The sequence below is a fragment of the Nanorana parkeri genome, unplaced genomic scaffold, assembly GCF_000935625.1.
Source record: "Nanorana parkeri isolate BGI_ZX_2015 unplaced genomic scaffold, ASM93562v1 scaffold219, whole genome shotgun sequence".
In the NCBI taxonomy this organism is placed as follows: domain Eukaryota; kingdom Metazoa; phylum Chordata; class Amphibia; order Anura; family Dicroglossidae; genus Nanorana; species Nanorana parkeri.
In genome coordinates, this window is record NW_017306487.1 from 838,789 (window position 1) to 851,562 (window position 12,774).

A 12,774-nucleotide genomic window follows, 5' to 3' on the forward strand; every position below is an offset into this window, starting at 1 on the left:
ACTTTCCTCTGAAAACTTGTGCTGGGTCAGTGGCCTAAAGGGACACATCATGGACACAACATGGTGAATGACATCTTCCAAATTCTACTCCTAAAAGGTTTTCTTTAAATCCAAATATATTCCCAACTCCACATACTCAATAAAGGGTCCCTATTGCTAGCAACTGGGGATGCCTGGATAAGTTGTTTGAGCACCTCAATAGTCTGTGTGATAGTTATAGAGTCTACAAACTATGGTATCTATATTTGAAATGTATGAACCCTGGTGTTCCGACTGCCTACTGCATTCCTTGGAGTCCTAAAATGCCAGGACAGTACAAACCCTTAAAATTACCCTTTCTGGAAGGCATGGTGAGTATTTTGAAGATCTCATTTTTGTGCCACAATTTTTTGGTGAAAAAAATGTGATCTTTGTTCACAAATTGCCATTTTATTAAGATATTTATCAGACACAACATGGGCATACACACAATTATACCCCAAAACACATTCCATTACTCCTAGTGAGTATTGGGATATGGCATGTGTAAGATCCTATTCGCTGCCTAGCCGCATGGAGGGGCCCAAAATCCAAGGAGCACCTTTAGGCTTTCAAGAGGCATAAATAACACATCTGATTTCCTGACTACCTAGAATAGTTTCGAAGGCCCTGCCTGGACAGTAGCAACAACAGCAAAATGCCCCCATTTTGGGAAGCAGACACCCCAAGGTGTAGAGGTAAACACTGGCACTAGCTGCGATTAGCAACACTGGGAGTAGCTGTGATCAGCAAGCTGGAAACACTGGTGCTGGCTGTAATCAGGCAAGAGGAAATTTAATCAGACAAGGGGCCTTGTAGCCAGGCAAGGGCCACTGTAGCCAAGTTAGGGGCCCTGTAATCCGGCAAGGGGCATTGTGATGAGGCAAGGGGCTCTGTGATGAGGCAAGGGGCGCTGTGATCAGGCAAGGGGCTCTGTGATCAATCAAGGGGCTCTGTGATCAGGCAAGGGGCACTGTGATCAGGCAAGGGGCACTGTGATCAGGCCAAGGGCACTGTGATCAGCCAGGGGCCTTGTAGCCAAGCAAGGGGCACAGTAGCCAAGCTAGGGGCCCTGTAATCCAGCAAGGGACACTGTGATGAGGCAAGGGGCACTGTCATGAGACAAGGGGCACTGTGATCAGGCAAGGGGCACTGTGATCAGGCAAGGGGCACTGTGATCAGCCAAGGGGCACTATGATCAGGCAAGAGGCACTGTGATTAAGCAAGGCATACTGTGTTTTGGCACTGTAACAGTGGCTGTGATCGGCATCTAGCTCTCCCCTTCCTCCCACAACGGCTCTGTGTTTGCGACAGGAAGAGAAAAGCTGGCTGCTCATCGCAACTGGTGCTTGCACTTGTGATTGGTCACAGCGATCACAAGGTACAGAGCCACTTTTACTGGCTCTGTACCTTTCTTCTGTAATCTGCACTGTCCAATGAAAGTTTGACCACAGGTACTATGCTTGCTCCCCAAGCACAGGAAGAAAACAGATGTTTATAGACAGCCTTTTAGATCAGCAAGTGCGCGGACCAGCTAGTTTACTACAAAGGCTGGTTCTGGGGTGCCTAATGTAGGAGGATGTAAACAAATTGACTTTTGAAAAGATATCTTTTTCTAAAGAAATACTTACAGGAGTTAGAAATTTGTAGGTCAGATGAGCATTTTCAGCCAGTACGTCTGCTGCAAGATCAAAGTACTGGAAAGAGATCAAATTAGAATACATTGTAAATAATTTACTAAAGGCTTGTATCAACACGTTTTAGGCTTGGGTTGAGAGCATCAGTCATTCGGAATTTATTGACTGGTACATCTGACCTACATGTCACTTGCTTTAAGTGGGTTTTGCATTCCCAGAGACTTCCTAGTATGGAGATGCAAAACCTGTGTGAAGCAAACAATCTATACGTTTGTAAACTTACTGCCCATAGAACGTGCTTCTCCAATGCAGTGACACAACTTACTACCCATAGAAAGTGCTTCTCCAATGCAGTGACACAACTTACTACCCATAGAAAGTGCTTCTCCAATGCAGTGACACAACTTACTACCCATAGAAAGTGCTTCTCCAATGCAGTGACACAACTTACTACCCATAGAAAGTGCTTCTCCAATGCCGTGACACAACTTACTACCCATAGAAAGTGCTTGTCCAATGCAGTGACACAACTTACTACCCATAGAAAGTGCTTCTCCAATGCAGTGACAGAATTTCACTCAGTCCTATGAATATGCCTTTTTTTGTGTCACAGCTCACAGAGCCTGACTTCTGAACTACAACTCATCAAAACTACCCTCAATGTAACATCATGCTGGAAGCAATACATGACGATATTTGTAGTCTTGAGAAATGGAGATTGCATCACATCAAGCAGCAGGGAAAGAGATGCAAAGCACACTGGGAATCCAGGAAGTTGGTGAAAGTGATGGACAGATGGAAGGCAGTACTCATTACATAAAAGGCATTTTTTCAAGTAAGCTTTGATTGCATTATCAAAAACAACTCTAGTATGTATTCCTATTACAATCCTGATGTTATAACAAGAGAGCATATGCTGGGACTATTAGAACCTTTATAGTATTCGTACATTATGTTTACGAAAATGGTCTGCTTATGTATAAGTGTTACTCACCAATCTGTAAAAGAAACAATTAAGTACTTTAAACTATTATTTCTCTAATGGTTATATTTAGCTCCTTGTGTGTGGAACTAAGCTATTCTCTCCTGCACCATGAGGTTTCTCCAAAATAAAAATGTATGAGCCTAGAATAAAAAGCAATAGTACTTACATAAGATTAGGTTATGTATGCCTAATATACTACTGTTTTAATGTATTTAGAGGTTTCTTTTCCAAACTAAGCTGATAGCTATCAACAGAACAATCACCAAAAGGGGAAAAAATCTACCTATTATAAAAAGAAAGTAAAAATCTAATTAAAAGCAGTAGTAACCAAGTTACACAGCCCACACTAGAAAAATAAATGACTGCATATACTAATCTAATAAACAATATTTAAACAAAATCAATGGTTTATATAAATAAATGCTAGAATTGCAATGCAACCCCATACTATATTGTTAAATTGCATCTCACATTACCTCATATTTGCAGTATAAAAGTAAGAGATTGCCAAATGTTTCAGGAGGAAAGGGGTTTTGCTGCAACAAAAACTGAAGTTTTTCAAAGCCTTCGGTGGGCCTAGTGTCCATGTTCATCAGTGCCTGATTATGAAGAGTAACTGGGTCCAGTTCCTGAAAAGAAACAATCATTTCTTTATTACACACAAGGTTCTGGGGCAGATAAGCCTTCTTTCCAGACATAGGATAACAGTGTTTAGATTACAAAGCTGCTTTATTAACCAGAGCAAAATGAGAGCTTTACAATTAGGTCCTTTGAGTGAATATTACACAAAGTAATCCAAAGGTATACAGAATGTCACAAGATACAGCAAAAGTCTTATTTTCATTAATATAGTAAGTTAACTAGAGTTAAAAAGAGATGTTGGGTGTTAAAGGAGAAGCAGCACACAAAAAGGGGAATCACTCTGTTTGCTTCTCCTAACAGAGATTATAGCAGTGTAATATAAAGATATATAGGTACTATCTAAAAATACATTTAGAGCAGTGCTTCTCAACTCGTGTAACCTCGGGACCCATATTTGTCCTCGATCATTAAATCACGACCCAAGTCGCACTGCAATGGAACATACGGCATTGCGGGACAGTGTGTTCCAGTGCAGGTGATCGAACTATGGGTGGGAGGTGCATTTGGGGTGCCAATCAAATGAACGGCAATGCAACCTACCTCCCCCACCAGAACGCATGATAGGTGCGATTACATGGGACTGTGCGATTAACGCACTGTGCTGGTGTGAACAGGCCCTCAAAAACACTGACAGACACACACAACCACAGACATTATTTTTTTCCCTTTTTTTTGGAAGATCCATACAGTTTCCCTACCTTACGAAAACTGGAGTGGATCCTCAACCTGGGGTCCATTGTGAGCTGCTGTGCTGTGACAGTGGCTCTGTAGCGTGGCCGAGCGGGGGATCGTTAAAACTCTGTGCGTGGGCGAGCGGAGGATGGATAAGTATCATTGATATTTACCGATCCTCTGTGCAGCACAAACACCGGAGTGATCGTGTGATCACTCCGGTGTTTGTAAATAACTGGGGAAACATAGGGGGTTATTCACAAAGCTGCCGAAGGCAGCCGTGTGAATAACCAACCCGAAGTGAAGTGAGCCGAACGCCGTTCGGCTATTCACTTCAGGCTTGTACAGCTGATTTCAGCCGTACACCGACTGAAATCAGCCGTACAACGGCTTGCTGCGGCTGGGTTCGGGTCGGTCGAAGTGCAGAAGGAGTTTGACTCAGCTAATCCAACATCTGGATCGGCTTGACCATTTAATCATGTTTACCTTTGTGGCCAGTTATCTCATAAATATTTTTTATTACAGTTCTTTACACTACCATAGCGAGTCAAAGAAGAAATGTATGGGGAGATTTGAAATACAGGGCGAATACCCTGTATTCAATTAATATATGTTTTTTCTACTTTTTCTATATAGAAATCACATCACGATAACCAGAAACTGTAGAATCAATAAAATATGCATCTATGTAATGTACAACTTCTCTGAAATAACATAGATTCTGTTGACTTATGTTTTTTGCACACTATCAATTGCCCTGTTTGTGATGTGTCTGGTTTGGGGTCAATTAGGCTTCTTTTCTCTCCGTGCACTATATGGGCAACCATCCGGAGCATATATATCCCCAAGAGTACACAATCGGGCGCTGCCGACCTTATATATTGGCCGGCCGGTATCAGACCTCTGGGCATATAAATTATCTCTCTCCCAAATGTATACTCCCACCTATGGTGTTTGGCTGTTTATTCCATCATCTAATGATTTGGTGAATCAGTGTCTCGGTCAACTCCCCGAGACAGAGAGGTTCCTCCCTCTTTTCTATCAAGCATTCAGGCTAGCGGATTCCACTTCCATCCAAGTTCTCGGCCAGGGGCGTATCATGTGGGTGGAGTATGCCCAGACGGCGCGATGACATGTTTGACGTCATCGCGCCAGATACTGTTATAGCGCCCGCGTGAGCCACCGACATCAGTCTGCGGCCGGCAGGCAGCGGTGCTAGATGTGGGTGGCGTAGGGGTAATTGGAGGACTTAATTTTGGAAGACAAGCAGACAGAGACTCCTGCTCGGTTCACGTTTTTTCCGTTCTTTCTCTTCCTCAAATTGTTTGGCCAACAGCCTGATTGACTGAAACACCTCTTCCATGTAAGTGTACGTTGGTCGCCGTGCCTTATACATATACATCTTGTTATAATTGAAAGGAGTATTCCTCCACCTATGAGTGATGTTTTTCAATCTAACTAGACTGTGGCCTATTACTATTACCCCCTTTCTTCCTCTTCTAGGTTGGTTTTTCCTCTTACCCCTAAAACTCAATACTGGGATTTGGCCAACATTGTACCCCTCCCATTTCTAGGGGGGACTGCGCAGGGGCGCAGCTCGACTAGACCCGTCCAGACACATATACACATCAGAGCACACAAATTGGTAGGCAAAATTTAATTTGACTATGTACTATATTTTCACTCTAAGGAGAATTAAGAACGTTCACTATGCTTCTCATATTTTACAAATCACACAGATACCTCCTGTACCTGAAGAAGCGCCTGTGTGCGCGAAACGTCGTACCAGCTCCTCCATATATGAACCTCAAAAAACTTAATACAGCATCTAAGCATTTAATGAATTGTTATCCTTTTTATCCTTGACCTTTCTGTAATATCAGTATGTTTCAAAAAATTATGCACTCATTTTGTTATGTTACAATCATGTTGTAGGAAGGGTACATATGGAGAGAGCACACAGGGAGCTATCTTATTAGCTGATTTTAATTTGGATTGTATATCTAGCCTTCGCTTTTAATGAATGTAATTAAAATTAACCCTTTTATATGAATTTCTTTGTGGAGTAAGTTCCTTTGGTGCTTTCAAAACCCCACTTTCTGTCCTTGTTGATCTGGATCGGCTTAGCCGAACCTCTGGCAGGCTACTCGTTGCTGTTCGGCCTTTTCTCATAGGGTCCAAACAGCAGTGAGTGAGTAGCCGAATGCCGCCGAGCGCCCTTTGCCTCAGCTATTCTGCTCGGTACCTCTGTGGTACCGAGAAGAATAGAAAAAGTAGAAAAAAAAGGAGAAAATGATTGGGAAAAAGGGTTAAGCCATAAAAAAAGGTGTATAGGCATCTTTATTTGTAGTTGTTTATATTATTACGGAGAGGTGCATGTCATGAGGCTTATGAGAACAAGTCAGTGGCTTTACAATCATTATGATACTCATACCTCTTCGGATCGTGGAGGCATGTCTGTCAAAGCTTCCTGGGCTGCATCATCTAGAAAACAATTCAAAGAAAACATTTTATTTTAGGAAAATTTAAATACACAACAGGAAAACATGAAACAACTGTTCTCTAAGGAAGATATATCTGTACTGTCACTGACTACACTAAAAGTCACTTTATCATTCATGGCTTACATGAATACGGTATGTACTAAGCAATTAATTTGCCATAAGGCTTGGTTCACACTGAGTGTATTGTCGCAGCGGATTCAGCCTGACCGAAAGCTTCACCGAAAAAATCCCATTCATTCATATGGCCTCTGTGCACACCTAAGCATTTTGTTGCAATAAGCAAAACGCCTGACGTTTTTACGCATTTAACCGCTGACGCTTAGGTGTGACGCTGACGCCTAAGTCTACTCAGGCATTGGCAAACATTCCTATGTTAAACTGTCAATGATTCCATATTACAACACAAAACAAAGCGTTTTTTAATCATGTTTTATGCCTGCAAGTTCTAAATGTGTAAAGGCCATAACCAGCAAACTGAAAGCAATTTTGTTATAGTAAAGACGTAGCTTCACTTTCAAATAGTATCTCATCTGACCCGTAAGTAAGTACTGTGCACAAGTGACAGCTACAAATGGGAAAGAGTGATTCAAGCAGCAATTTTGCTCAGGGCTTCCTTGAAGTTCACAAAACTTATCACAAGCATTAAAATCTGAAAAATATAGTAAAGTGAGGAATCAAGGAAAGGTAAAAAAGATACTTAAATGAATGTACATAGAAAAAAAGGAAAATTGCCCCAGGGATAAAATATAAACAAAAACAATCTTGGGCAATAAGCGTAACCACGGCATCACTAATCCCAAAAAACAGCAATCAGGCAACTATATTTGTCTTCCTTTGGCATAATATAACTTGCAATGCCAAGTGTAATAGTTTCTTTGTGCTGAAAGAGTGACAACTACAGATACTACATCCCCTCAGTCTACAAGCTCAAGGCCACTTCAGTGACCATACCCTTATAGGAAAATGGTCCCCAGAGTCTGTTGATTCATGAATAGCTATGACCAGCAGATTGCAAGCCACGGATCGCAGCACTTCATAAAAAACTGTGACGGCCACAACCCCCCTACTATCGCTGCCTCACAGTATGCCCTCTGTGTGCCTTCCCGTCTCTCTGCTGCTTGTTGTCCACCCTTGTGTGTACTCCTGCAGTGCTGCTCTCCCCCCACCCCTTGTGTGCCCTCCTGCTTGCAATAAGATCAGCTTTCTGGTTTCATGACAATTTTTTTGCTCGCTTTTCTGTTTAGGATGGAAAGCAGGGAGGTCGAAACATGCCTCTCATATTTACTGATCTCTTCAATTTGTGAATGAACACGGAAGAGCACAGTACTGGGCACTTTTGTGTTCCTTCATAAACTAAAGGAGAACCATAAACAGCCATGTTTACTAATCTCCTTCAGCTTTCACTTCCATTGTCAGTAGTAAGTGACAGGCAGCAAGGGACAGTGAGATTAAGGACTCTGTGTCCTCAATCTCTTCCACCGCCCTAAGAAGAAACATCAGGGGTCTGTCTAGATCCCTGATATTTCTTCTAAGGGGACTTGTCACAATTAGTGTACATACTAGGCCAAGTGGCTTACCATCCCCTGGTGACATTACTTAAGTAAAAAAAAATAATGAAACGTAGCATTACAAAGAAACCCCCCACATACAAACATAACATACAGTTTTACAATTTTCACCACTTCACAAAAAAGGAACAATTTAAAATTTACAAATATCTGTTATTTATTAACTGAATAAAGTTTTATGCTTTAGCTTTAGTAGGGATTTTGTAAGTTATGTTGTATCTGTGCCGTCCACAGCCTTATCTGTGCCGTCCACATGGCTGACAGCTCTAGCTACTGCACAGACAATTTTGCTGACAACAAGATTTGCAGGTGGCAGGCAAAGCAGTCTCTCAGCACATGCAGTGTCAGTGGTATAACCACAATTTTTTGGGAGAACGGCTAATAGTGTCTGAGGCTTGTTATTTTGTGCATTCATTTTCCTTCAATTTTATGTCGGTCAAATTGGCATTTGACCGACACAAAATGTATCAATATGATATTGGGCTTACTATTTTTCAACTGGTATTCAATGGCAGCTTTGAGGTTGAAGGCTTCAATTAACGCAGTTTCATGCAGCACCAGGGTGTTTCCCACGCTGCGAACATCAATGCCTTCAGTTGTCATGCCAACCCCGAGCTCTGGAGGGAGATACAAAGAACTAAATTTCTACATGCACAAAAGAAAAATAATAAATGAATGAGACAACAATGTAAGACCAAACCTTCCATTGGACCCTTAGCACCTTTAAATAATGTGTGGATAACGCTTGTTTGAACATTCTGATTAATAAATAAGCATTCTCACTGTATACAGAAGCCTGAAGTAATTCCACTCCAGGCAGAATACAAATTGTGACTTGCATTTCAGCTGCAGCAGAAGCATGCCCCTCTACCATCTTATAACACCATGTTTGAAGCTATATGGGAAAGCACAAACAATGCATTGTGAGTAGAGCTCACCCAAAGTCTGCACACTGTGAGCCCAGCACATTCAAGCCCCCCCCCCCCCTCCCCCCAAGGCAGTGATTATAAAAAGTCACTGGTATGTATTAGATCCAGAACATACCTAGGTAGCCTGTGTATAGGGAAGCTCTAAACAAGATGATGAGTCTGACTGATGCATGCATCAAAGTGAGTACTCTCCCTCTGATCTCCCTCTGACCGGACCAAATACTCGTTATCGGTACCAATACTAGTATCGGTATCGGTGCATTTCCAGTATTTATATAGTGCCATCAATTTACACAGCGCTTTACATACTGCACATTTACGTCAGTCCCTGCCTTCAAGGACCTTACAATCTAAAGTCCCCATCTCACATACATAGACCCCTATGTTTTTCTTACAACCATGACAAAATTACTTTGTGTGGAACTCCCCAAATAGTTTCTCAAAAAGTCTACATAAAATTTGAATTAAAGGAGAACTATGAGGTGAGTGCTTTTCACTCACCTCATAGTTCTAGCCGACCTGTGACAATGAGACTGTCACAGGTCGGCTCAGTAGATCAGGAGGTAAGCGATCACATACCGAGTTAGCTCACCTCTCGATCCTGTCACGGCTCTCTGCCGTGACAGGGGAGGGGCTGGATTCCCCTCTCCGATCCGCCAGCGCTGACTGGCGGAACGGACGGGGGAGGGGGCGGGTGCAGCTGGCTCTGCCTCTAGATAGGCAGAGCCAGCTGTCACTCACGCAGCTGGGCGGATCCCGGCACAATTGTCGGGATCTGCTTCAGCTGCGGCGCCTCAGTATATCGCGAGCTGTATATCGCGGTATACTGAGCCTAGGGTGACGGGAGGATGCTAGTTTGTGTCCTCCCGTTACCCTAAGGAGAACTATGGGGAAAAGCCCTGACCCCATAGTTCTCCTTTAAATCCTTTCCACTATTGTGATATACTTGTCAAAAGTACAGAAGGAATACAGTTTTCCTGTTATTACACTAGGCCTGATCACATTACCATATGTTAGTACATGCTATTGGACAATGCATGGCCGCCAGGAGGTGCATTGGGGTGGCATTCATATTAATAGCTCCCCAATGCATCTCCCGGTGGCTGTGCACAGAGCAGCGCAACACCACAATACCATGCGTTGCAACACACTGGGATAAATGTAATACATCTGCCACTTTTTCAAGCTGCAACACACGGCCATTGGGAGGTGCATTGGGCAACACAACGTACCCAGGGCACAGAACTACACATGAACTCGATTAGCGCAATGCTTCGGTGTGATTGGGCCCTTAGGAATAATTTGATTTATTATATGGAAAAAGGAGACAGACACTCCCACCTGAGGAATGGATTGCTGCCTCAGTAACTACAGAACACAAGCATGTAATAAGCTGCAAGGCCGTTTGGTAAAATGTGTGCAATTTGTAAAAGTTACCTGGAGAAAAGTATTATTTTTTTACACTAAATTGAAGATTCATTTTCCTATTAACAAAAATTCTGGAACAAATATAACTTTCAATTTTACACATGTCACAGTCATTTACCTGGATGCTCCCTGATGCCATGTTCTATTATATCTGCAATGTGCTTTAAAGCCGGTGCATACTGTTTCATGCTATAGTAACACAAGGCAATGTTGTAAGATAAGTCTGTAAAAAACAAAACAAAATATAGTGACCATTCTACAGTTACTTCACAATGCTCATGTTTTCAAATGAACTGCTGCAAAATCTCAAAAACAGGAATATTAAAAAAATATCATCAGATCCTAACAGAAATCTAGTGCTGTCCTGTGGTCTGTAGAGTCTGCAGTGTGATCTCAAACAAGGTTATCAGGAAGTGTGTTCGGGACCACCCCCCCAAGATGAAAAGAGGAGGGGGGGTGTTTTGTAGTCCTAACATACTTCTTGTCCCAGGGTGACAACGCTGATCCTCTATAGATACGGCACAATAAACCAGCGTAGTTACCTTTGGACCGGAAGTGTGTTACTAGCAGGATCATCAGGTGAAAATAAAGGGAAAAAAAGGCCGGAAAAAATAAAACTAAGAAATGGAACGCTGAATTATATTATATTTTTGTTTTTCAATTTGGATACACTTTAAATGCATACAGATGGCTTGCCGCGGTCTCACAACAGCTGGTGAACTTGCAGAGAACACATTTACATGCAGTTTTACTGTACGAATAAGCTATCTGTTTACCATGTTTTGACCACTGACTTGTGTAAATAAATGAAAGAACATCTATGCGTGACAAAGCAATGATAAGCCGAAATATACACTGCTCCATAAAATGTCCATGCTTCAAAAAATGTTCAAGAAGAACTTCACGCGGCTTTTTATTTTTTTCGTACGTTATTTTTCTTTCCCAGTCTTCTGACAGCGGCATTTTAACTAAGGGCAGATTGCTACACTATATTACCAAAAGTATAGGGACAACCCTCCAAATCATTGGATTCAGGTATTTTCCGTGACATTTCCTTGCTACTAAATATTCCACGGTCAACTGTCAGTGGTATTATAACAAAGTGGAAACAACTGGGAACAACAGCAACTCAGCCACAAAGTGGTAGGCCACGTAAAATGACAGAGCGGGGTCAGCTCATGCTGAAGCGCACAGTGCGCAGGAGTTGCCCACTATCTGCAGAGGCAATAGCTACAGACCTTTACATCATTTGTGCCAAAGGGGACCAGGAAGTGGAAAAAAAAAAGAAACTGTGAGTAAAATACAAATATGCTAATGAATATAAGACGATTTCATATTAGCATGCAGAGCTGTATGCGGATGTGATTTTTAGTCAAAGGGGGTAAAGATCTACTTTCAGCAAATGAAACCCATAAGAGAAATACACACATCCTAACAATGTAAACAATTATGTATAAAAGGTGTGCCATTATAGCAACCAATCTGCTTACACTTTACTGAAATCATAAAGCTAATAGTGGAGTCCATCAAAATGTATTTGCGATACACATCACGCGCCCTTTAAATGTTGTATTTGCTGGTAAAAGGAAACATGTTCTGACTACATGACAAAGCAAATCAACCTATTTTGTATTTACTTTTATTATACCTTGTTTATACCCCACAACTTGCATGGCAGTGAGGAATTTTTTGCAAGCCTCTTCATATTGTCCTTCTTTGTAGAGCAGGCAGCCCAAATTTATCTCGCTATCTGGATCATCAGAAGGCATCTGTTCTACTAAGCTCTGAAAGGAACCACAGACTTAATTCAGGCTTGGTAGAAAAAGAAATCAGAACTGTCTAATGTAAATGTATCCTAAAAAACAAAAACACTTTGGGGTGTATTTATAAAAAAAATCTGCAGAGCCATTTGTCCTGGGAAATTCTGTGTATGGTCCCATTTAAACATTAAGATCTTAAAATGGTTGTGTTGCCTCTAAATCTGGCACTTCATGTTGTCGCACCCCTATTCCAGATGTATTCGGAATACAATAAAATAGTTTTACAATCATGTGCCCACAGGCTGGTCTACAAGCTTATAAAGTAATGTTTCCCCTGCATTAGGCTATGTTATAGTAAAGGGACTGTTCATTCTAAAGTGAGATCTCAGTTCATCCAGAGTCAGGCGGTAAGTCATCCATCTCCTGGGGGTTCAAGTTCTTAGCTCTTTCTGCCCCCTCTGGAGTTTTGGGTGTTTCTGCTTTATGTATATAAAAATGTAAAAAAAAAAAAAGGTTACCTTAGCTCCTGACCGGTCCTCTTCCCCATATTTAATGCAAGCTTGTAATTTCAACACCTAAGACGAAAAAGAAAAACCATCAGTCAGTATCTCTTCAGGAAAGCCAATCCCAC

The 12,774-nt window shown here is 41.8% G+C and overlaps 1 protein-coding gene across 1 annotated transcript in view; it reads right to left on the minus strand.

Moving 5' to 3' along the window:
- Window positions 1-12,774, minus strand: part of LOC108786619 (tetratricopeptide repeat protein 30A) — a 50,928-nt gene that overhangs the window by 29,811 nt on the left and 8,343 nt on the right. Inside the window, exons 4-10 of the mRNA XM_018555946.1 lie at window positions 12,662-12,718; window positions 12,032-12,167; window positions 10,502-10,606; window positions 8,515-8,643; window positions 6,389-6,438; window positions 3,117-3,269; window positions 1,650-1,715 (exon numbers count right to left, since the gene is read on the minus strand). Of these exons, the coding sequence (XP_018411448.1) occupies window positions 1,650-1,715; window positions 3,117-3,269; window positions 6,389-6,438; window positions 8,515-8,643; window positions 10,502-10,606; window positions 12,032-12,167; window positions 12,662-12,718 (696 nt within the window). The remainder of the gene's footprint in view (window positions 1-1,649; window positions 1,716-3,116; window positions 3,270-6,388; window positions 6,439-8,514; window positions 8,644-10,501; window positions 10,607-12,031; window positions 12,168-12,661; window positions 12,719-12,774) is intronic.